This window comes from Neopsephotus bourkii, unplaced genomic scaffold (assembly GCF_033783945.1).
Source record: "Neopsephotus bourkii isolate Nb327-2 ecotype Australia unplaced genomic scaffold, CSIRO-AGI_Nbou_v1 NB_1493, whole genome shotgun sequence".
Taxonomy (NCBI): domain Eukaryota; kingdom Metazoa; phylum Chordata; class Aves; order Psittaciformes; family Psittacidae; genus Neopsephotus; species Neopsephotus bourkii.
The window spans coordinates 4,452,741-4,479,173 of record NW_026901969.1 but is presented as its reverse complement, the minus strand read 5'-3'; the positions used below and the strand labels follow the sequence as shown (position 1 = coordinate 4,479,173).

Below are 26,433 nucleotides of genomic sequence, written 5' to 3'. Positions count from 1 at the left end.
ACCATTTTGTATCTATGCTCTAGCCTGTCTTTTTTTGGTTTTCCTCTCTTTGTAGTTCTTGCTCACCTTAAATCTACTGCCACACCTTCCAACATTTGTTTTTTTTCCCCTTCTGTCCTATGGACCCCTGTATCGCTTACCTCCCTTCCACTCTTCATATATATACTTATTTTCCCTCTCCCTTATATTTGCCTAGTAGAGGCATCTGAAGCCCTGTTATTTTCAATGCCTGCAACCCTGTTTCAGAACATGCTTAGCACAAATGGAATCTCCAGAGCTCAAAAACTGATTTATTCAACGTAACTCCAAGGATAGAGCATTAAAGTTAAAGGCCTTGCTTTAAAATTGCCACTTTACTATAAAAAACATATTTTAAGAAATAAAAAAAGAAGTGTTTGATTAAACAATAAAAATGAATAAAAGGTTGTAGACTATGGGCAGTTGAGCTTTTTCATGAGAAAGATTGTGTTTTGCAAAATAAATTATTGTTGTAATGCTTGTATGCCAATATATATGCACAAATATACAAACACTATTTCTATGTTATACATAAATTTAATTAAACACTTTAGGAATGACAGTGATTGTGATTCATTCCTACCTTTCTAATTTTTAGTATTTGGTTGATTCTTTGGAACCATACATGATAAATGAAAACATCAAACCTTCTCCTGCTTGGAATTTAATGGAAACAGCCAATGAATTATATGAAGGTTCAGCTGAAATGTTTTCCAGCATTCAGACAGCATCCCCAGTCACATTTACAAGTGTATCTGGTGATAATTTGCCTGCTATAAACAGAGCTGCAGAATTACATTCTTCTTTGGGTAAGATATTTTAGGGCATTTTTCTACCTGCTGCTTTGTTCTGAAGGACCCCCATCACTGTCCCAGATATGATCTGTAGCACATGGTTCAAGAAAATGATGAATGGGTCATTTGTTGGAGTCAGATTTTTTTACCACCAAAAACCTTCTGCACCAAATGGGAATGCCACACAGGCAGGAACTAGCCCCTTGTCACCCAGCTGACCTTCTTCCTAGTGAAAGGAGGACCCGAAAGCCATCAGCCAAGCTGCATAGACAATCAGTTATTACAGTTGCCAAAGCAGGTGTGATTGTCAGGGATTAACATATCTCCAAGCCCTTCAGAGGCCTTGATTTCTGTAAGCATTTTGACTAATAGGTTTTCAGATGTCAGTGAAGGTAAATAGGTCAGAAAGTTACAACTTTTCTATATGGGTGACAAACAGGTGGACATGACCCCATGACATGGTGATGTCATTAGTGTGTACACTTGTTCTGTATTATCAATGGACAAGTGTTTCTTTACCATGAATGGATATTTACAAATCATTAAGCAGGCCTCAACTGACAGGCAGGGACTTAACATACCACTCTGAAGTTTTACTGTGAGTTTTGAACAGTGGACAGAAAGTCAAGTTTTTATTTTTTTATTCTCTTTTATTAAAGTCACTAAATTCTTCCATATACACCAGTAACTAAACCTAAAATTTAATCCATTAGTTTAAACTACAGTGGATCTTTTCTGTACTATATTAATCCTGGAGAATCTTTGTCATGTAAAGAAAAAGTACATTGCTTTAAATGCAGATCTTTTTACAGCCTCATTCAGCTTGCGATATTGAGTTCCTAAAAGATGTCTGTGTTGCTAAAAAATTGATTTCAGACAGTGTCTGTTGTAATCTAACACGAGCATTATTTTATAGTTGTTCCTAAAGTAGTTAAAGCTGTTGACAGCCAAATTTCCAACAGGGTCTGCTGATTTTTAGATGCCTTCCTTTTAATGTTGGTCTCACAAAACTCTGAAGCTGATACTCAAGATATGTGAAGTACCCACACTTTCATGTTGCAGCGGCATAATGGCTGCTTTGCAAGAAATGATTTTGACTGCCACAGTTAGACTGCAGGTGACTTCAAACTTCATTTCAGATACATCAAAACCTCTTTGTAGGCATGTATAACTTCTTCGTTCTGCCGACAACTCTTTTGCTAAAAATACCAGTGTGAAGGGACCCATGAGGGAGCCATCTCTAGTTGTTATAGCACCTCTGGGTGAAAGAATCTTTCTCAATTAAAAAAAAAAAATAAACCCCCACAAAAAAAAAAAACCAACAAAAATAAACCCCAAACTAAATCTCCATTAACTTAGATTAATTTAGGAGCCATGGTTCTGAAGTCACTGGAAAGACTAGGCCATATACTTCCCATCCTTTCCCCACCCTGGGGAAAAGGGGGATTCGAGGGTTCCTAGAGGATTTCTCTCATATTTTTGGAAACAGCTGAGTATACACCTCATGGGTGTAGTTTCTGCCTGATCATTCCTTTACCTAGGCCAATCTATTTGTTGTACACATGAGAATGGACCTATAATAGCCTCTCCTTGATTGTGTTAAAGAGGTGAAGTGTAGACTTTCTATTTTTGTAATTGCCATGAAAGTTGATTCTTTAGGAGTAAAACAGTTCCAGGGTGCTGTGTCAAAGGGAGTTTAGAATGCAAAAGAAAAAAATCAGTTTATGAATAAGTAACTATCTCCATTTAATCACAGATAACATTTTGGCTGAAGAGCTGTCATATGTTATAAAAGGCCTCATACCTTTCACAGACTACATGATCAGTGTCTCTGCTTTCACTGCTGTTGGAGAAGGACCACCATCAATTCTTACGGTCAGGACACATGAACAAGGTGAAATGTTGTAACTCTGCTACTATCAAAATTAACCTACATGACTTTTTTTTAATGAACTTTTTTTTTTGTTTTAATAATTCATTTACTTACTCTTCTATTTTTGTGCTTTTCTTTAAGTTCCAAGCTCAGTACAAAATATATCTTACAAGAATATTAGCTCCTCCTCTATTTTGCTGTATTGGGATCCTCCAGCAAGTCCCAATGGGAAGATCATTCATTATACTGTTTATGCGATGGAACTGGATACAAAAAGAGCATTCCACACGACAACTTTGAACAACAGCTTACTTATGACAGGTACAGTGTCATTTCATGAAAAAAATAAAAATTGCAGATATATTATACAAAATAATTTTTTTTTCAACTTTGTGTAATATAGCCATTTGCAAGGAGACCAAATCTCCCCCATCCACACTCAGACACATACACACACTCACTACAACTGCATGTAAAAGCAAGGTAGGGTCACTCCTGAGAGGTTTGTCTACTGTGGAGGGGTATGTAGGGAATGTGAAATGGGAGAAGAGGACTAGGTAAGTTGAGCAGTAATTTGTGAAATGTGCCAAGTAGGAATTTCTGAAATATACTGAGTAGTAATTTGTGAAATGGATTTCTCCTTGGATTTTTTTCCTCAGCCTCTTCTTTCCACATGGGAAAATATTCCTAAATTGTAAATTCTTTTTCAGACTTGATTTTTTTTCCCAGCATTCATCTGACATTAATAAAAGTTTTCTTCTTCTAAGGTGATAATTTTGATAGCAATTGAACAAAAAGCATTCCTTATGGGTTTCAGTTATGTATTAATTCTAATCAGTATTATGCATATTTTGATGTAAACATAAACATCCTTTGTTTTGACAAATAAATCATAAAGTTTACAGGTTTGAAGCTGGTTAACTTCTTTCAATATCTGTTAATTTGACTGAATGCTTATTTGGCTTTCCTTAAATAAATGGTATTCTGCATATTCTGTCTTTTAGGTGGCAGATGTGATCGAAACCTCTTAGAACAGTAACCATTTTGATTGATAGTTTTATAAGTAGCTATGAGGAAAAAAATATGTTTAAGAAGTCAGAAGTCAAGATTTCTTTTCTTAATCTTTTTAGGTTTAAAAAAATACACAAATTATAAAATGAGAGTTGCAGCTTCTACCACAATTGGAGAAAGTTCTTTGTCTGAAGAGAATGATGTTTTTGTGAGAACCCCTGAAGACGGTAAATACATTGTTTGCAATGATGATTTGATTTCTATATTGAAGTTTGCACTTCTCAGATGACTGGGCATATACATAAGGAGGGGAAGAAAGTGTAGACGTAAAATCAGTATTTGTTGAAATTCTTAGTCTTCTGTCAGTCGGTGACTTAATTCAGACAATTTTTAGGTAAGTGCTAGAAATAATGGTGAAAGCTGTAGCATGAGCAGCATTCAACTAATTTCAACTCTGATAGACAGAAGGAAGAAAGGTTTTTACAGTGAATGATACTATATGCAGCTGGCTTCGTGCAGCTTTGGGACTTTATTAAGACTAATCAATAGTCTTAATGTAGGGTATAATACTGCTTTGTGAAGATTTCTGGATGTTCCTTGCTTGCTTGCATGGCAGTCCCCACCCATGGAGCACAGGGCACAGGGTCAGTAGCTGGAGTTGCCATTGGCAAAGAGGACATGGGAACTTGATTTACAGGGTAGAGTCATGAGTGTTAAACCTTAATCTTTTCTCATGTCTATCAAGTTTATATTTTTCACTGGCTTCAGCAAAGTTATTTCTAGTTTTTGTCAAAGTAATAAAGAAGATAACTATCCAGTTGTCATTTGTCTCTCTTATTGACAAATACACTACAGTATAGGAACAAACAATTAAGTGATAATAAAGGAGAGAAAAGGATTACAGGATTAAAAATCATGGGGATTTAAGAATCTTAGATGATCTGAATAACTAACCAAAATATCAAACAATGAAACTTAGTGCTCATCATTTTTTTTTAAAGGTTGCATCCATCTGTGCCATTTATGCCGTTAGTAGTTTGGAGAGGAAAGGCGTATGGCAAGATCAGACAATTACTTATTTAAATATCTTTTTCTCTGAAAGTTTACAATTCCTTGCCTTTAAGCATTACAGAAATTTGTTCAGAACGGAGTTTAAGGCTAACAGTTCATCCACTGGGAAGAGATGTGTTGAGCCTTGAGGAAACTATTGAGAACCTCCCCCCAGTAATTCCTGCTTTTTTATAAGGCTGTGTGTAATTACTCTTTTCTTCTGATGTCATTCAGGTTGAGATTGTTGTTTCCTAACTTTAACAAGCTAGGAGTGACAATTTGTTTGAGTCTTGAAAAGAGAGATACCTCCAAATAAAAGGTTAACTACCTCAGTCTTAGATTACTTAAGGGTGGAAGACCCTAGGCTGTTATATTTAAATACTTTACCATGCCAGGTAAACTGCAAAACGCTTCTCAATTGAAAATTAAGCTTCTTCATGTGGGAAATATCCATGTGGGCAGTCTTATCATCCAGAGAGTAGTGATCTGTTACAGTTAATACTTTTCATTCACAGGCTCTGAAGTCAGGGATGAAAGTTGTTTGTGAGGCCTTTTGTTGTGAGACAAGAATAGTCATGATAAATTCTGAAGTACCTGGGTTATAGGTATTTATACATAAACTGGATCTCATAATCCTGGGTTCTTAGTACATTTTATTAAATTTTATAGGCAGGATATTTCAGAGGTGAAGTGGTGAAGCCTTCAAAGGGATCAAGGTTGACATTCAAAGTTTGTTTATTTTCTTCATAAGTGTGGCCCACTCACTCCTTCAGCACTTCCATGCATTATTAGTTCACTGGAGTCACATGAACTCATATGTTGACAGTGGATTTAGCCAACACGTTACCCTGGAGCTGGACTTGTTTTGTGTGTGACCTTCACACCAGTGCATGTGAGATTTACACTGGGGTCTTCATGGTCATCAATTAGCAGCTGTATCAGTAAACTAAAGGGAATTTAGTTACAGTGCATACAGTCCTTTTTCATTCAGTGGTTGCTTGAGTGAAATAAGGTGGATGGTTATTTAAGGAAAAAGCAGTAAGATGGCATTCAGTTAAATTTAATGAACGTGAGTTTGAAGAAGTTTGGAGGATCAGTCTAGATGACAGCAGTTGACAAAAGAGATTATTTCTTAATAACTGCAAGTTTTGGATAGATTTATAAGTGGATTAGAAAAGAAATTCCAGAAAAGATGAAGTGTCTGGGATTCAAAAAGGTGCCTAGTTTTACAACTGGAAAAGAAGACATACTAAAATTAACTGAGTTAAAAAGTGGTAAAGTTTTGAGAAGGAGAGTGAGTGAGTAACAAAATGGTAGCAAAAGTAGTAACCTGGTTAGCTAATCTAAGCATTAGGATCCAGTAGTAGGACCAGTTCTACATTCAATTAATTGAAAGTCTCAGAGGGTATTTTTTCTCTTTGATTTCTGTGTTGCAGAACCAGACTCCCCACCCCAAAATGTAGAGTTAATAAATGTAACTGCAACAGAAATAAATCTGAGATGGTTACCACCTGAGCACCCTAATGGTCTCATAACTCACTATGAAGTTCTGTACAGTGATTCCAATGATGTATTTATCAAAAATGCCTCATTTACAAGTATATCACTAAGTGAAATGAAGCCATATACCCTCTACAACATCTCTGTAAGGGCATTCACTAGACTTGGCCATGGGAATCAGTCATCTTTCCCACTTCTGGTGAGAACGTCTGAAACTGGTGAGTATATATTTAAAAAAAAAAATAATTTCTGGAATCAATTCCTTTATGACCTTTCCTGCCTAGAAGATCTGTTAATTAATTCTAAAAGTACATGTTTGCTTTGCAAAGCAGTAAGTTTGAACCATGTGTTCTCTTTTATATACAAGGCAAAAGTAATGAAATAAGTAATACGGAAGCTTAAGAATTAAAGAAAACAGCGGGAAGTTTTATGTGTGATGAACTTCATATATTTTACTATTTGTCCTTGAAGATTCCTTGTCAAGAAATCTTTTTTTTTTTTTGTAGGAAGGGAAGGATTTCAGAAAATGAGTGCAATTTGTAATTCAAATTATGAATTGAAATTTTATAAGAATTAGATCTTGATGGTTAAAAAAAAATAAAATCACAGGTAAATGCTATTTTGTAGCAGGAAAAGTTGTCTCTTTGAAATAAGTTTGAGAAGGTACAGATAAAACCAGATAGCAGAGAATTAGAGTGGATGAAGTTTTTCCAAGCAAGGAAAGTAAATTGAAAAGTGAGGATTGGTAAGATTGAGCATTAAGGAGGTGTAGCAAGGCACAGGAAGAGACTTGAATAAGTAAGTATCTGTAAGGTAGGACAAGGGAAAGGATTGTAAGATATGAACAGAAGTTAATTAAACTTTCAGTGGAGCTAAACAGGAGAGGTACTGGAGAAAAAGCTGAGGATAATGTTTTACATGGAGGAATAGATGTTTGGGTTAAGCTGTAGAATCAGAAATGAAAGTTGGCTGGGGAGACAGGTGGGAAGGTTAGTTTCCTTTAAGACTCAGCCGTATCCAGGTAGCAAATGTATCATGATCATCCTTTTGGCGGGGGAACAGTGCCATCTTCACCAATTTGCTACCTCAGGTAATAACCTTCTTTGTCTATACCTAGAGCTAGCACTGGAACTAAGCCTGCTATTTATCACATTTTTCTCAGTAAGGAAAGACAGGCACATAGGGCTGTATTTTAGAGTAGGGAGATGCTCCTTGGTTGTTAAGACATAGTGGAATCATGATGAGCTCTTTCTCCTTGTTTCTGAAATGAACTTTGGTTTTTCTTATATGAAGTAGTCTAGGCCTGCCTAACCACTCAAGCCCTTAAGGAGCAGAGACACAAACACTTAGATTGCATGAAACACTAGTCATAGTAGGAACACTAAGCTATCTCTGCCAAGAGGTTGTGCTACTTTTGAGGACTATTTTGGTATGTGTACATAGGCATGTAGGCACTTGTCCAAATAATGCAATGTCCTTAGATGTGACTTTTTTATTGCTCTATTTAACTTAGACATCCATCTTTTATCTAATTTGTATTCTAAGACAGTTCTTTCTCAATGCCTAATGCCATTGATGCTCAGAACAAAAATCTGCATCCCGGCTGCGTGTGATAGAGACGAGAAGCTTGAGAAGCTGCAAAAATATTTTGTGATATGCAAGAATAAAACTAGGGAAGGATATGGAGAATAGAGCATTTTGAGTGAAATGCAGCCTATTAATGGGCTGGTGTGTTTGAAGAGCTCTTGGGAGTTCTCTATTACCATTTTACCATGAAATTAGGCAGAATTGTAGGCTGATTTCACTGCTTCTCATGGCATTTATCCCCTTTCTGGATACTGCATAACCAGAAATTATCTAGCCTTTTGCATGCAGAGTTTCATCAAGTGTTAGTGCATTTATAAGAATGTTTAGGGCATCCTAAAACCATCTCCATGGCTTACTTGACCTTCTGGGCAAATTGTGCTGTCACTGTAGGATTATGATTTTCTGGAATAAGATATATTATGCTGTCAGTCCAATTTGGATAATGGAAAACATACTTGTATATTTGTTTGGGGACAGGCAGACACATACACACAAAAACCAATTGTCATGACACAGCAAGGGCCAGCTGCTTTGTAAGGGATGGGAAGCCAAGATCCGAGAGCATCCCTGAGCCAATAAGGCAAGGTCCTCACTAGCTGGGGCTTGTCCCACCAACCCCCAGTGAAGGGAGCAGGGGAGGTTTGGGGGTGGCAGCCAGAGCACCCTAAAGTTCAGATTGCCAAAATCCACATAGATGAAGCAGCCCTGAGGTCGAGCCGGGAAAATGAGTTAGCAGGTTCAATGACACCAAGTCAGATGCAGACCAGTGACAGCTGAGCAGGTCTGTAGTGTTGGGGCCAACCTGCGGTCAGGCTGCAACATCAGTCTGCAAGTCAGGGTCTAGATCAGTGAATCCATGGCCAAGCACAGCCATGGGAGTGATGCAGCAGGAGCTGTAGCTCAGGCAGGGGCAAAACACAAGAGCCCCAGCTGAATGCAGTTCCCAGGGCCAGCAGTCAGCCCTGGCTGCAGCCTCACTGCAGCATTGCCTGGGAGTATGTCATGAGCGAGAAGGAGGTAGTCCTCAGCTATGCTACTGTTAAACTGTCCCTCCAGAAGGGGGGATGCTTTCAGGGCCCTTACAGCAATATGTTAGGCTCCCTTTGTTTTTCCATACAGGTATTTATTTATACCGTTTGTATAGATAACCCAAGGAAAAGGATATAAATGCAAATTATGATACAAAGTATAAATTATGGCAGCCAATATGGGAAAATTCCTACCAAAGGCTAACTTGGAGAACTGCAGTGATAAGAATGGGGTGTTAGAAGGAAAGTTTAGTGTCATGCTAAAGATTTTTTAAACTGTTATGTTAAGATTTTTACTGACCTGTACCTAGTTGTTACAGTGTGTATCTGACATGGTTTTGATCTTCCAATTAGCCTCTTTTAACATTTATTTTATGCAAAAAATAGGGTAAAAATCCGAATGTTCACAGTATGTTTCATTTAAACCGGTTTAGGGAAATGCTTAACAAATCAATGAAGCTGACAGTAATCTGTGAGTCTAAATTTTGTCTTCTAGTTCCTGATTCTGCACCAGAAAACCTAACCTATAGGAACATCTCATCCGTTGAAATTGAATTATCATTTTTTCCACCATCCATTCCCAATGGAATCATACAGACCTACACAATATATCTCAAGAGGACTAATGGAACTGAGCAAAGAACCATAAACACTACTTTTATGACACTACGCATTACAGGCCAGTATATATGTGGAACTTACGGCAACTGTAACTTGTTCTGAGAAGGGATCAACAGGCTGATGCAGATCAATTATTTCATTGGTTGGATATCTTTCTTCTTGTCCTTATATAAAGTTACATGTTACATTTCCTGAGAAAAACCTGTTGTGACATGCCATAATATAGTGAAATGGGGCACAAATGTTATAGTCTAATATAAATCTTGTTGTATTTTAGATGTTTAAAATACAAGGAACTTCGATAGATTTCTTTACATATCTATCATCATACCAAAGTAAACACTCAAGTCACCTCTGTATATGTTCCTATTTTATTCTGGATAAAGAGAAATCCTTCCCATTCCATACACCTGTGCATCTTTTTCTATGTTCTGTCTTTATTACTGAGGCATGACACAGCAGTTAATGCTGGGAACTCAGTACCTTAACCAGCAGATATTCAGAGTAAAGCCAAGAACAAACTGTAAAGCATTCTAAGAATATGAAGTATGAACTGTTAAGTAGGGCTTTGCCCTTTCTTGTTCATGCAGAATACTTTGTGTTCAAGTTTTGTTAATGCATATTTCAGTCTTTAAAGACACAGATCAGTGTAAATTATGGGCCACATCAGAACTACTTATGGTTCATTCAGCCTAATTTGGCCCAGTGGATGGTTGTTTATCGAATTCTTCTTCTTTATTTAGATTTAAAGAAATATACAGAATATACTGTGCAAGTGTCTGCTAGTACCACAGTGGGGGAGGGCCTTCGTAGTTCACCTCTGCATATACTGACTGATGAAGATGGTAAGTCAGAACAGAAGTTACAATGTATCATCATCTGCCTGTAGTCCTAAACTATTCTTGCACTTCATTTCAGATATGTGTTGGTTTTACATACTTTTTTTGCAATTATGTCTCTGTATCAGTATCTATACCTGTCTACACACAAACTTTATCTATCTATTTATCTATTGGTTATTTAATGTTCTTATGAGTACAAGCTATGTGAAATGGCATGATTGCTATGCATGGACATTTTGGTCTTATCAATATCTTATTAATTTGAAGACTCTTAATTCACTAATGTTATTTTAATCTAATACACCACATGATTAAATACTGTTTGATTCTAGATGTGTAAGAGCTGGAGAAAGGGAAAACCACCAAAAGGCAATTTGAATGGTTCAGGGACATTTTTGGTTCTTCTTTTTGGAGATTTGTGGAGTCCTCTAAACAGGTGGATGTGGAGATACACATGTATAGATGTAGAATTATTAATATTATGAAAATGCTCAAAGTCCATTATCTGTAGTTCTGGACTTCCAAATTGAGCAGGAGAGTGTTCTGCACTGCAGGTTGAGGGTAGAACACAGTCATTGCATCCCTGCTAATTAGTACAGTGGGTCATAAATCTTCAGAGGTACTATAAAATTATATTTTACTTTCAATACCCAATTTAGTTGTAGAAAGTTATCATTGGTCCCCTCTATTGTTTCTGGAGGGGAATCCTGAAATAAATTCAAAGCAGAATCTCAGCTTAGGTGCTGTGACTCAGATTTTGGAGGGATCCGTCTGTCCTTTGTTACACAGGGAGGAAGTGTCTGAAAATGTAGCTTAAAGCAGCACCGACACAAATATCCCACCAACCATTCCTCAGTTAAGTCTCTTCTCATGTCTTAGGGAGCACTGACTTGCCTAAGATCCAGCTTTTGATGGTAATGGATCTTTGCAAATCTCTAAGATGTTGATGGGCTTACTTTCATACTGTCAGGAATAAGCCTTTGCTCAAGAGTAACGTTGCTGGAGCACACTGGGAACAGCAAATTTGGATAAATACATCTTTTTCATAGAGTATTTTTATTTAGAAGAATGTAGATTCTATTTTTCAACAAAATATTCACTGAATAAGAACTGTAGCATGAACTAGACATTCCAAAAAGACTTGACATTCACAGTATGACAGGTCTTTTATTATATAGCCACTGAGGATAATATAACAAGTAAAACACTAAATACAGCTGTCACCATTTTTCTCTAGTAAATACAGACATTCACTGAGTTCAGTGAACCTTTGTTCATAAAAAATGTTTTTCTTTTAAATGTAGAGAGTTCTGAAACCTTTATGCCAACTTTTGAAATAGTGAAAGATGGAACAACTGAAAAACAATATTTATAATACACCACATGTTCTTTATTCAGAGGAACACAGTGTTCCAAGGTTCAGACCAAATGTTTCATAGATTTGCTAATAGCTGTGCTCATATTCTCAATTTTCATGCATGACTACAGCTATGACCTGAATTTTTAGTGCATGATGGTCTTTGGTTTAATTTGAGAAAAACAAAAGTAATTCTAATATTACTTCATAGTGATACATATATCTGTGAATCAAGATGAAGGAAGATGTACTTCTTTATAACATGCTAATACAAAGCTATATCACTTAACGCATACATAGGTATATTTTTCCTCAGCAGTATTTATATGAACTTCAGAATGACATCAAACAAAGTCTAACGTTTTTGTTTTCTTATGCTGTTTCCCTACACGGTTGTGATACAGTGTTGTGTAGAGTTCATCTTAAAATTAATTTTAAGGGTCTCAGTCAATGCCTGTCTTTATATTTTCCCTTGTGACATGTTAAATGTGTGAATGTGATCCTCATTTGATGGAGTGAATAGATTTTGCCACTGCCTAGTAACCCCAATTTTTATAATTTCTCAATGCCATGCTTAATCATTTTCCCACCTTTTGGTGCTTTGTATAATTCTTTACAGCACTTCTTTTTCCTCAGGGGAACTATTTTCTGTTTTTTACATATGTTCATACCTAAAAAGCTCTTGCTTTTATTAGAAGGGGAAAAAAAATTACAGCAATGTATTTGGATGGTAGGTGAATCACTGTGACCTACCCGTTGCTCTGTTTTCTCATGAAGTACTTTTTCCATTGAATCACAGAAACAGATGTTCTAACACCACCATGCAAAATCTTCTTTTATCATCTGTCACAAAAATGGAAAAGAAGCTGGGCTTTAACAGTAGTTGATGGGTAGTACACCGGTGTTGTACAAAGTTCACTTTCCATCACAAATAATTAAAAACCTATTTAAGGGTGCTGTGCATCCCATCGATCTTAGCTGTTTAATAAGATGTTGTGTCCTGTTCTCTCATTTTATAGCTCCAAGTTCTCCTCCAGAATCCCTCTCTGTAAAACAGTTGTCGGGTGTCATTGTGAAGTTGTCATGGAAACCTCCGCTGGAGCCAAATGGAATTATCCTCTATTACACAGTTTACGTCTGGTAAGATTTTCTGGAAGTAGTTCTGAGGATAAATATTAATCTGTAACCTATCAGGAATGTTAGGTTTTTCTTACACAATGTGTTGATTACACGTGTTTGGAAGGCAAATATTCATCCAGCACTTAAAATACTAGCCTTTTGTATATACAAACTCAGATATAATGCAGTAGCTGAAAATTGAGGTATTAAAACTTTGGTAAGCATTTCCAACATTTTTTTCTAAAGGTTACGTTATGGTAAACGAATTAAAATTTAAATTAGAGCATGATGACTATTTTCCTTATATTCTGATTAGGCCCATTGTAAGTCAGGACACAAGCCTATGCTAAATTGTGAAGGAGATTTGAAATAGTCTTAAAATAGAAAAATACTGATTCCTGTTGTAGAAAGCATGTAAGAGCAATGTTAAGAGTCTTTGTATTGCCTTCAGTTATGTCTACTATTACATTCTGTACTTACGATATTCGTAGCAAATGAGTATCTTAAAATGGGGTTTATTTACTGTGTTGTTTGGGGATTTTTTCTATCTATCCTTTTTTTCCCCCTATTTTTTTTTCTTCTGTCGTTCCTCCTGGGATCTTTTTCACCTTCAAAAATTTTGTCACTTTAAAACTTGCCGTTTCTGTCCTACTCTCTGCATAACTTAATTTGGTCTAGTGATGTGGTATCTCTTCAAAGCTCTGTATAACCTTTGCTGGGAGAGAGAAGATTTTGTTAATGATCACTTTTAATATACTGCATTTATCTGCAGTATTTTATTGCTACTACTAAGGTGCAGGAAGCAAATGCTAATGTGCACCTTATAAGATGTGAACCAGATGTGCAAATCAGCAGTTGTTATAAGCACACTACTGTTGAGCTTACATTTATTATTTTAATGTTACTTGACAGTTTCGGCGTAGGGTTTGGCCTCAGGTCTTCCTGATTTTTTTTTTTTTTTTTTTTAATTATAGCTGCTGGTTAAGTGGTGATAAAGGGAACAGGAGTAAGCTCTTCCTTCCAGAAAAGTCAAATTAGGCTTGTCTGGTTACTTCTCCAGTATTGGCAAGGCCTGGTGCTCTTTAACCACAAAAACAAACCCCACTAAATTGAAGACTGTCCTCTGGCTAAGGAAGAGTTAATTCACAATAAGGATTATGGCTTTGATACAAGCTGTGTTCGAAGACTTGAGGTTATACAAGTTTTCATGCTTATATTGCCTTAAAGCTTATTGCTTTTGTTATTATGGCAAATGTGTCAGTAAGAATTATTTTTTTAAAACTGTTGTTTGAGCCATCTTTCTAAATATATAAATCAAACAACCACAAAACTTTTTGCAGTAAGCCTTGTCCTTTATCCTTCCACATTCTCCTTGCTCTGTTTCATCTGTCCTTACTGTGCCATGTCTAAAATTAGAGAGATATTAGGTATCATCTTGAGGCAAGGACAGTGGACAAAAACTCCCGTTCAAAGGGGTCACAACTTCACCCCTTCCTCAGAGTTTGTTTGGAGTTTTTTTGAGGGGGGGGAAGGAGGGAGAAAGGGAGAAGAGGGAAATTTTAAGTATTAACAGAATTGTCAATGCAATTTCATAAAGTGCATTGTAGTGTGAGATTTCTCAAGGTAAACTGCCATGCCATAGTTGCTGCATTTGGGATAGATTCTGGGGGAGGTTGCTGTTCCCAGAGCTTCTCAATAAGGCAGAAAGAAGAAATTTAATACATACGTTAAATAAATGTTCTTTCCCTTAAATACATTGGAACAGCTATAGAGAATTTGATAACCTTTCTTTAAAGTATTTGGAACTAGAATCCACAACTACTAGTATAAAAAGGGTAATATCTGTAATGTTTTCATTGTTACAATCTTTCAAAGAATTTGTCACAGGACAGGGTACTTTTGGGTGCTAGCAGGCAGCAAAGCAACATTCTGTGTGCTTTAAGTCTACAATATTCATACTCCCTGAGTCTGCAGTTCTGGAGTATTAATGGCATATTAACAAAATTGCTGAACTTGCATATAGCTATTGCCTTTTGGCATTATCCTGTTCTTCCTAATTGTGCCTGCTTTGGGGAATGTTTTTTTGGAAAATAAGCTGTTATAAGAATGCAGTTACTCAGGCAGAAGTGTTTGCAGCAGTAAGCTGTGGATTTTCTTACTTAAATTATAGCCAGCAATGTTTTTCCATACTAAGAATATATTAGGCACAGATCAAAGAAAAGATGTCTTTTCTTTGTATGAAATTTGATAACTGCAGCAGCAACCTTTTGTATTTCTTTACTGACTATCCAGATGTCAGAAGTTTGGGAAAAACGTTGTGTACCTTCTTTGTTACCAAGAGCATTTCCCATGTCAAGAGACATTCCACTCAAAATCTGAAAGGGACAGGGACAATTTAGTCTTTTTATTCTCATGTTTTCTCATTCCAATAGTTTGGTAATATAACTTTATATCAGGAGTAATATAACTTTATTTCAGGAGTATCAGACAGCGATATTTGCTAATGGAACATTCATTCATCGATCAAAGGATGAAAATCAGCCCATCTATTAATTTTGAATCAACATTTCTCATTTTTTTTTTTTAGAATTAGAACTCTTTCTCTGGTTTGTGAAGAGCTCGACTTCTGGAGCAAGATATTCAGTTTTACTTGTCAAATTATCATCCCTGTATAAAATCCCATTAAAGATACAGGGCATGCACTTGTACAGAAATCAGGAATGGAACATTATCTAGCATTTTTCCCTGCTACTTTTTTTTCATAATAGACTAAATTAGTTTAATGAGGAATAGCAGACTTTTTGAATTCAGGTTAGCTGTTTCTGTATCTTATTTTACTTTCTGATAATCATTTCATACCTATGCTAATACCAGTGTTTTATTAATGTTAGATCTTACAGTCTTTCTAGGCGGGTTTTGACCTGACTAGAGTTCCATTCTGATCCCCTGCTACATTCCACCAGAATTAACTCAGCACCAGCTAATTCCTGTTCCATATCATCTTCTATTATTCCATTTATAACTTCAGCCTTCTGACCAGTTTCACAGAGTCACAGTAGGGCATGCTCCCTGCTATAATCTTTTTATATTTCGCTATTCCTGTCCAGGGAGACAGTTTAGTTATGCCCTACTGTGTCCTTCCCAAGGGTACTACATAACCATTTGATAGTAATTACTAAATGTACATGCTTCTCCTTGAAATTCTGTATAATCATTGTCTTTGCTGATGTCATTTACAAATGTATTTCTGTGGGGGTTTTGTTCTGGTTTGTGGAGAGAGGGTTTTCAAGCAAAAATAAGAGCACTGTTGTGATGCAACCCTACAAGTGTGCTTGTCAACATAAAAGTCAAAAGTTATCTCAGCCTTTTAAAATGTCAAAATATTTGTAGTTACCACAATACTGCATTTTTCAATTGTGTGTCTTAGGTCACAGTTGTATACATACAGAAATGGTGTGTAGATATAATTAACAAAATAACTCTTTCTTTAGGAATAAGATGTCAAAAAGGAGTGTTAATGTAACAGAAACATCGCTGCAGTTCACAGACCTGGAATATAACCATGAATATAGTGCTTACCTAACAGCAAGTACAAGATTTGGAGATGGGAACATAAAAACTGATACTATAACATTCAGAACTTCTGAAGGAGGTAAGCTTATGTATAGTATGACTCTTTCATTTAATTCAGGCTTACATTTCTGTCAGCCTTATTTAAGTTAATAAAGCTACTGAAGTAGGAGTGGCATTTGGCTGCTCAAGAAGAGATATTCTACCTGCCTGTCTGCGTGTGTGTCTGTACATATATCTATGGCTCTACAAAGTTATGATGGGTATTTCTGTTAATTTACTGAGAAAAACTTTGCATTTCTCTTCAAGACAAGTAAGATTAAACTAAATTAATTTAAAATGTTGAAATAAATTAATTTTATAATCTATTTTAATAGCTCTTTGCTTTATCTTGCTGTGATACAACTTCTAATACAAAAGATACTCTTTAGAGTCTATCTCACAAGTCTGAAATGGTTTCAATTTGAAAATGAAATCTATAAGTGTACAGTGATTTGTTTCTTTTAATGACTTTATAATTTCAACACAGTAGATGACTTTTGTAAAGGATCATACTATATACTGTGCTTTGAAAGTCATTCAATTTAATTATTGTTTCTGGTTTTCCTGTCAATTCTTTTGCTATAACGCGTTCCAAAATGGATAGTGTGCAGCCATATTTCAGAACCATCCTGCATAGATAAACTGATTTCCCATCACACAATCACTGGCAGGACTAGCCATCCAAGCCATCCGTCAAAAGACTGTCATCTAAATCATCAGGCTATAGGTATTCCCTTTCTTTGCTCTGGAAGCTGTAGTGGGAACATAAACTGACTTTTTAGGGCAGGATTTTTAGGAACTGATTGTGGAGTTCCCCCTCAAATTAATATTTTAGTATTTTATACAAACTTGAAGAGCACAAAGCGAGAGAGATAAGGTAATTTATAGTGTTCAGTATTCTGCAGCATGTTGTGTAGAGCACTTTCTTGGACGGCAAGAAACATGGATTTAAATTCTCTTAAACCAACTTAAGGAACTGAATTTGAGTTTCCTACATTGCTGTGCTACTGAAAAAGACCATATGCCCATATGCTGCATTTCTGTTAGGAGGAGAGGTAAACTGAAGACATAAAGGTGTCCTTCCTCCATGTTTAACAGGCTGACAAAAGAGGAGAAACAGAAATGCTTATACTGTTCCAGGCTTATGTATCTGAAATATCTAATTGAGTTGGGAGCCTAAATTCTGTTTATCATTAGCAAAAGGAGAACAATGCTTTTAATTTATTTTTCATGAAATAATTTTTTTTTCCTATAAGCATATATAGAATGTAGAGGCCTCAGTCAACTTCCATGGCTGCAAATTAGACTTACCAAGTGCCCAAAGCAGTGAGTACAGGACAAATACTATAAGAGTATCTGCTTACAAATGCAGATAAATACAAACAGATATTGAAAAAAAAACCAAAACATTGCATTTTTAGAATTTATTTACATCTCCTATTTTATTTCATCATTTTCAGAAGCAGTTTTTATACCATAATCAGAAATTTATTTAATTTAACATAGGATGTTGTCAAACCTATAGTGAATGTTTCTTGGGCACTAAAATGTACAAAACCTTGAGTTAGTTATGCTGAACTTAACATTCTTCCAGCACCAAGTGATCCACCAAAAGATGTTGTGTACAGGAACCTTACTTCCACATCAATAATACTATCCTGGTCTCCTCCTCAAAAGCCTAATGGAAATATACTGTATTACACAGTTTACTTCAAAAATAATTCAGGAATACTCATACAGGTAAGCTTTTTTTTTTTTTCATTCTTCTTTTGTAGAATTCAGTAAAGTGTTCTAATGATTCTTTAAAGATTAAATCAGTTTTAAGGTTAACAATTTATTGTTTTTTTTTCATATGTCCTTTATCACAAGGCAGTTTTTAAACTTATAAAGACAGAAGAACATCTTGAATTGTGCCTCTCATTGGACAGTCATCTAACTATTAAAGCAAATAGGTCTTCTGTATATTCTATATATACTCAAAGTTTATATGTATGTGCATATATACACATCTAATATATGCACAACATAGGTAGACATTGCATTCATTACAAATCCTTAAGATTGTTTATTTTAGTCTAATCTTTCAATTTGAATACATTTCTGTAACAGTTCTGGTTTTACTTTTTTAATGCATGTTTTTACAGTACTGAAAGCAGGAAGACAATGTCTAAGTAGTGAATACATTATTATTTCATATTTTTGTTACTCTGCAAAGGAAATTACTGTTCTGTATATTGAAACAAAGACACTGAGATTCCTCAATTAAAGCATAAAAGGCAAAAAGTTATTTGTAGGGTTTTTTTTGATATGCACATTTACATGTAGGTTTTTCTGTTGCTACTTTCATCCTTAGTTATGCACCACATATATTAATTTTATACCTAGTTTTTCTGTTCTCCTGTCTAAGAATATTTTATGATACAGAAATACAATAAGAAAAAATAAGCTTCCTTATAAGAGGAAGAAATAAGCTTCCCATACAGGTTTTTGGTCACAAGCTTTATATATGTGGAAGAAAAGAAAGAAATATTCATGAAGAAACTAATGCATGAAAAAATACCTCTACTGATTAACCTCATGCTCAAGAGACGTCTAGTGTGAGGTATGCGTGTGTTTGAGGATAAGTAGAAAAAAGTGTTCACAAATTTTGCAAATACCTGTGACTGAGTAATTGCTGTCATACTTCAGTGTATACACTTCTCCGACTTCTGTGAAGTTGTGTGGTTGCCAGGCTCTGTCTGCATGATTTTAGGTGCAGGCATGCCATGAACTGACATTATGATGAGATTAAAATAAGGGCTACAGGTCAGAGCTTCAGGCTCTGCTTGCACTGCTTGTACACTACTGTTGGTAGAATTTTTCTTAGCCTAACAAATCCCTGGAGAAACCTTTATAACCGAATTAGCCCATCTGATGAACAGTGTCTACATTTATTCAATTCTCAATAGAAGCAATTTTAGAGGAAGACTCTTGACTTGGGCTATTCCTGCCTTTAGGAAGGTGGCACTCTGAGTCGAATAAGCTGAAACTGTTTCACTGAGAGCTAAAATCCCTCTGGATGTACCTAGGGATCTGGAAATGAAGGAGCAAGACAGGGAAGATGGAACAAAGTATCAGTGGCCCAGCAAGGTGAGGGTCTGTGGCATATACAGATAGTTATAAGCTGTATGAGTGCATGCACACATACAGTTTACAACTGTCTGTAGTGTAGGAGTATAACCCTATAGCTGCAGGGTGTCTTCGTAAGTTTTGTATTGCATGAGCTTGGAGAGAAATAATCCTTAGCTGAATACTTTGCATCTAAGTCACCGTTCTGCTTATGTTTATCCAAACCGTATTTTCAGTTTGGAAATTATACAGGTAAATTAAAAAACTGATCTTTTCAAATTTCTAGGAACCCCACCTTCTCAGACATGCTGCTGTAGGCAGTCATTCTCTGTAGTCTTTCATCTGCTTCCTTGTTCAAGACATAGTAACAGAGGACAAAGCCTTAAAGCATGTCTTCTAGATGCAGGAAAAACCATCCTGCCTGATGCTCAAGAATATCAAGCAAATAAACATCTTCCAATGTTGTCATAATCTGAAATAGATATTAAAGTCATAGTAAAGCTAGTGCTACTCTGCTGTCTCAAGGTCTCAGTTGTCACACACAGGCTTTAACATGCCTGAGGAGTTTGAGAATATGTGAGAATCTGGTTATGAATATTTTAAAATCAGGAAATTAGTAGCTGCAGAGTAAAGGGAAAGAAGTCAAAAGATCTATAAAAGTAATTGTCTCATTGCTAAATACTGATCTATAATTGATATAATTGGCTTGAATAAACTCTTTTATTCAAGCTTTTTATACTTATATTTTTATTAGAGAGAAAGTGGGAAATGTGTGGATTTCAGTACAGATAACAACTGTCCTGCTCTGGCACATCACGCACTGGAACCAGGAGCTAAGTAGACAAAAAAAGCCCGCAGCCCTTCTAGAGACTGAACAATAGACCCCAAACATCCATCCATTGTACTTCAAGTCAACCTAAGTGAACATGACTTACCCGGGTAAGAGTTCAGAGTGAAATTCAGTTTGGTCTGTCCTCAGGATGCAGACGAGGGATGCAAGCAATGTGTTACATTAACTTAACGATCAATCATTTTCTTTTACCAGTGTGAGCAAAATAGGGATAAAGAGAAACTTTCTTAAAATACACTATTGCACATAAAAAGGAAACATCTTCTTCACTTAGGTTGATACTGGAACAGTGTAGATTATGCTCCTCGAGGGATGGCTTAGATTAGCCCTCACAGTGTCACCACTCTCACCTGATTACCAGAGTCAAGTGTGTGATAGTCTAAAACAACGGTGTAATACAATGAACCTGAAGAAGGAAACAGAAAAGGAAAAAAAGTTAACAGTGAAGAACAGCAGCCCTGTGTTGCCTGTACACAACTAGTTACAGCTTTATGCCAGTGGAAATTTCTGCTGCTTCCTGAGGTGAAGATACTAGTTTCTGCTGGCACTTTCATGGCCTGTGTGTATTGCTTACACTTAGCTGCTTTTAATAATCTGATACTTTGCTATGTCAAAACTTCTTTCATGTATGGATGAAGAAAGAGACAGAAGGAAGAATTTCTTCAGCTGTAGCCAAAGATGCCAAGCTGTTTGCTTTCATCTGTAGCCACAGTTAATTGTAAAACTTCCTATAGTGTTCTATCCCCAGGGTACAATTAGTGCAAGTTCCATCTTTTCTCAGTTTGTACCCACACACTTCTTCCTGCTCACCCTTACTCTTAATTATGTGTCCATTCTTTTCTACTATTTTGTTATATCAGAAGTTTAATGTAATCCCCAGTCCTTGGGCTACTCACAGACAGATAACTACCACTTAAAAAAGCTTTTGCTGAACCACCAAAAATCCTATTGTTATAGTGTTCATATTTGTTCACTGAGTCCCTAAGTGCTGGACAGCTGACTAAATTAAGGTATATTTTTGAACTAAGAGTTGGATTTTCAGCTGTTCGTACCAGTAAATTTGTATTAAATCTAGAATCAAAACTTGCTGTGGTACCTTTGACATTTTTACCTTGACAACTCAGAGAATTAGTTAAGGTCTTTTAAAAAATATTAGATATTGCAAAAAAAGATAATTATTAATAATTACAATACCTTTGACATTTTTACCTTGACAATTGAGAGAATTAGTTAAGGTCTTTTAAAAATATTAGATATTGCAAAAAAGTTAATTATTAATAATTAGAATATCTAATAATAATAATAGGATAGTAAAGTGGTGTTTCTGGGTCAGAACATTATACTGTGCTTGAGCATTGAAAAGTTTAATTAAATACCTTAGAATTTGATTCTCCTTTTCCTGTCTCTTACCTTACTCAAATGTAAAGCAAAGGTCTTCACAGCCCCTTTTGCTTAATTACAGGAAGATGGTGCAAGCTTGCATCTACGTTTAGAAGAAAGTCATATATTAAGGTGAAATTCCTTTGCATTTTGACTGATGTTCACCTAACCTTGTCTTTCAGACAAGCCTACAGTGTGCTTTAATAAGTTAATAGGAGTGGCTGTAAAAATTTATACTGCCAATTTGTGCAGCATCTCTTTTGCGTCCAAAACAAAGGCTTACATTTTCACTGACAAACTGTTTACTTGTGTTATGTGAGCACTACTGATTGCAGGCGAAACTAGGTCCTCAGATATTGGTGTAAAAATCTCTGGTAAATAAGTGAGAGTATCACCTATTGCTTTCTGCGAAAAAAAAATATCATTTTGTCTCTACAAAAAATTGGTGAAGTGTTACATTAGTTATATAAATTGATATGTATTGGTGGCAGTCCTCAAGACTGCATACTGAACTATCAGTTTGCACTCAGTACAGGCTCAACTGGTAGAGCATATCGCAGTGGCTTCTTCAGCAGGAATTTTCTTCAAGGGAATTACAACCCATTTTTTAGCATGTGGTTTTAGTAAGCTCCTGTTTATATGTGGTATTTCTGAATTTAAATATACAAACATTACAGTCACCTTTGTCCTGTTTCAGCAAGTCTGCAGTCACAGCCTCTCTTTTTTAGGAAAGCATTTAATTTAAAGCCAGCTTTGATTTTAAGGAGATAGAGTGTGTGAATAAGATGTTACACCGACAATTGTGGGCAGGCCAAATAACTGGAACGTGTACTCGGCAGCACATCAGGGGGGTGGATAAAATCCAGCTCAACATGAAAACACTGCTATGCAGAAAGTCCTTTGCTTTCCATCATTCAGATCAGGCAAGGAAGTCACATGTGTGATCGTGTAATCAATCTATGGGCACCTAGTAGATGATACTTTTTGTTGTTTTCTTGTTTGCAACATGGATAAACACATTGCAATATTACAGATGTAATGTGCTTTAATAAAAAGGTGGATTGGCAGTCAACAAATACAAACAGGAGGAGTCAACTGCATACTCTATAGTACTTATAAGGAGTAACAACAGACATCATACAATAAATTACTTGAGTGTTTCAGTAAACATCAGGACTCATTAGGAGTCAAAGTTTAGGTCTATGTCTCTTGAACAGTAAGGTGAATCATCTGTTGGTGGTGGTAATGGCTAAATGGGAAACTGGAAAGAGAAATCAGTGAATAAATAACATTTTCAATTGCAACACTTATTTTATTTCCTTTAGAATTTCACAAGTTATGGTAATGACAGCAATGGCAATATGTCCCAGTCTGCAGTTCTGGATGACTTGGCAAAATACAGCCATTATACTCTATGGTTAACTGCAAGCACAGCTTTTGGAGATGGAAACAAAACCAGTGAAATAATAGACGTGTATACAGATCAGGACAGTAAGTTAATAACTTTTTTAGTGCTCAGTATATATCAGTGTTTCTATTTATTAAATAGTCTCTAACTTTAAAAATTATTTTACTGTTATGATGGCAAAGTTAAAAAAAACCAAACCCAGTAAGTACTACAGTATTTTTCTTCACAAAGAAGACATTTTGATCTGAGTCTTTTAATACTAAGAACATAGTTCACAAGCTGCTTCTTTAGATACCAGAAATACAAATATTGTCTTAAACCATCATTAAGACTTTTATTAAACAAATTCAACATAGATGGCTGTTCATACATGCCTTCAAAATATTTTGCTTTTTATAGTGAAGCATAAATGAATTTTAAAAGTTGTAAAAAATACTACAAGTGGGATTTGCAGACTAATAATACTTTGAACATTTATTTCTGTTTTAGTTTTTGATGCTTTATTACTGTAATACATGCATTTATTTTTTGCTTATTATCTTTCATAGTCCCAGATGGTTTTGTTGAAAATCTGGTCTATCAAAACATTTCCTCAACTTCTGTAAATGTAAGCTGGCTTCCACCATCCCAGCCAAATGGCTTAGTCTTCTTTCATGTTTCTCTAAGTTTATTGCAACTGGGAACCAGTAAGGTATTGTCTTTCGTTACTTACAACACAAGCATCGTTTTTGACAATCTGGAGAAATATACTGATTACATTCTGAAAATCACGCCAGCCACTGATAAAGGATCTTCTGAACTGCATGCTCTAAGTTTGCATATAAGAACCGATGAAGATGGTAAGATAAGTATATTTTATTCATTCCTAAGGAAATGTAGAAGAAAAAACTAAATAGCTTTCTAGAAAGGGAAAACCAGAAAAGATTGTTTATTTTTCTCATATTACTTAAAGCTTTTTTGTTATACAAACAACTGCTAGACATTTCTGTGTTGAGACCATGAAATAGAATTTTCCAGTCATAGCACAACTTTAATTGATAACTAAAAGACACTTTTCATTGTAACTGGTATTTTCCTGAGGTTATCCTTGTTTTTCTTTTTCTTATTTCTTCATGTAGTTCCAGAATCAGCACCTATAATCAAAACATTTTCAAACCTCTCAACTACCTCAGTAATGATTTCATGGGATCCTCCTGTTAAGCCAAGTGGTATTATAACAAGTTATGATTTAAATTTATTTGGTCCAGAAAGGAATAGCTCATTCTCTACCACCAATAATTTTATCGTCTTGGAAGACCTTCTACCGTTCACATTATACAGCATTTATGCAGCTGCAAGAACAATAAAAGGACTTGGTCCATTTTCCATGCTTCAGTTTTACACAGATGAGTCAGGTGAGCAAATTCAGTTGTAACCAACTTTGAAATATTTGCCATATGTTACTGCATCTGTCTTAGATCTGAACATCAGATCTGGAAAAAGCTGAGATGAAAGATCCATTTTCCATTGGTGTGTGTGTGAAGAGCTTTCAGAAGGAAACGCTAGAAGGGGAGTTTTTTCCGAGTTCTCCTCCTCCCACCACAGTGTGCAAGAGGAGGTCACATTCTGCACAGGATTACAAAAATAACTCCAGGGAGAAATGTATTTTTTGCCTTTGGAATGTGTTGCAGTTTGCCAAGTGTCAGGGATTTTGAAGCAAGCATCAATACGTTTCTCTTCATACCTCCACATAATTGAGATATTATAAAACATGGAAGTATTTCTGACACATTCACACAGGTCTCCTTTACATGGACCTCTTCTCACCCACATGGTAGATGATAGATCTTGTAAATGTATATTGAGTTGCACTCAATATGTGAGGTAGGAAGTGAAGTAGATTGCATTCCAGCAATATATGTGATATGACATGCCTTAGTTCTGACAATGGGGTTGTTTAAGTGATGAATAGATTAATAGATCTTTAAAAAGATCCCTTGCTGACTACACATGTATTCCAGGTTAATTGAATTTGTTTGATGCCAAAGAGAAAGAAAAATATGTAAATAGCAAGGAAGTACTGTTTTGTTGAGTTTAGATACAAATGGCAACAAAAGTCCTGATTCTCCAAAGTGCTTGGTTTTGCCTGGCTTATTTGTGATCTGGAACTCAGTAGCATTTCTCTTTTGCAGTGCCACTAGCTCCACCTCAGAATTTGACCATTGCCAACTACACTGCGGATTCTGTGTGGCTAAAATGGGATCCAAGTCCCCAGGCAAATGGTGTTATTATGAGCTATAATTTTAAGATTTATCAAAACAACACTGGAAAACTATTTTATCAGGTATGTTTATCATTAACAGTGGTTAATTTTTTAAAATACTCTTTTCATGCTCTGGGAATAAAATATATAACAAATATTTTAAATGTCTGTTATGCTCATAGAATTATGAATCTCCTTTAAACTCGTATTTATTAAGGCAGCCTCCCACCATTCCTGTAATTCAATTTCAAAAATTAGGTAGAAAAGAATTCTTAGATTTTAATTTGCTTTGAGCTTCTAATATTTCATTAATGATGAGCTTTATTAATCTTCAGTTCATGTTTCAATGTAAGTTTTATGTTAGCTAATGACAGAAGCTGCTTGTTTTGTGGATTTCTTTGTTTCACTATTTAGTATCTGCAGACTTTCAAGATTCAAAAAAGAAAGACGTTCCTTGTCATCTTGAAAAATGGCTAAATCTGTTTAGAGGTTTGCATTTTTTATTTTTGCAGAATAAGGATAACTGAATAAATTTTAACTGAAATAGATGCTATAAAATTATATGCAAAAATTGACCAAGACATTTGTATTTGCTTAAATCTGTTTGCTTGGGTGGCATCAAGAGACTGTAAAGGCAGCAGGCTGAGGCCAGGATTGTATCTCGGGCTTGTAAACTATAGAATCATAGAATCATATAGTGAGTTCTGTTCACCAGAGACACTTGTAAAAGCTACAGAGAAAAGACATTGCTGCAGTGAGGTACGAGTTTAAAGCATGCAGGTAAGGAACCTGTGGAACTGTGAGGAACCTCATTGTTCCCAGCTCCCTCAGCAATACAGTTCTTGCACAACATGCAAGAAAATGCTTGTGTTGTTAAGTGTATGTATTGTGGAAATCATTGTGGCTTACTGTGCTACCTCCTATACAGGCTGCTGTTATTCCCAATTTTGGAATCAAATACTGGCGTCATCCCAGTTTCTTCCATAGTCCTTGGAAGAGGGGAGCACAAGAATAGAAATAGTGGTTTTTAAAG

The 26,433-nt window shown here is 35.8% G+C and overlaps 1 protein-coding gene across 1 annotated transcript in view; it reads left to right on the top strand.

Moving 5' to 3' along the window:
- Positions 1-26,433, top strand: part of PTPRQ (protein tyrosine phosphatase receptor type Q) — a 127,964-nt gene that overhangs the window by 41,055 nt on the left and 60,476 nt on the right. The window contains exons 28-41 of the mRNA XM_061369360.1: positions 617-827; positions 2,569-2,706; positions 2,827-3,006; positions 3,816-3,923; positions 6,183-6,464; positions 9,358-9,540; positions 10,226-10,327; positions 12,701-12,821; positions 16,292-16,452; positions 18,007-18,152; positions 23,076-23,241; positions 23,707-23,997; positions 24,277-24,552; positions 25,330-25,481. Coding sequence (XP_061225344.1) covers positions 617-827; positions 2,569-2,706; positions 2,827-3,006; positions 3,816-3,923; positions 6,183-6,464; positions 9,358-9,540; positions 10,226-10,327; positions 12,701-12,821; positions 16,292-16,452; positions 18,007-18,152; positions 23,076-23,241; positions 23,707-23,997; positions 24,277-24,552; positions 25,330-25,481 — 2,517 coding nt within the window. The remainder of the gene's footprint in view (positions 1-616; positions 828-2,568; positions 2,707-2,826; positions 3,007-3,815; positions 3,924-6,182; positions 6,465-9,357; positions 9,541-10,225; positions 10,328-12,700; positions 12,822-16,291; positions 16,453-18,006; positions 18,153-23,075; positions 23,242-23,706; positions 23,998-24,276; positions 24,553-25,329; positions 25,482-26,433) is intronic.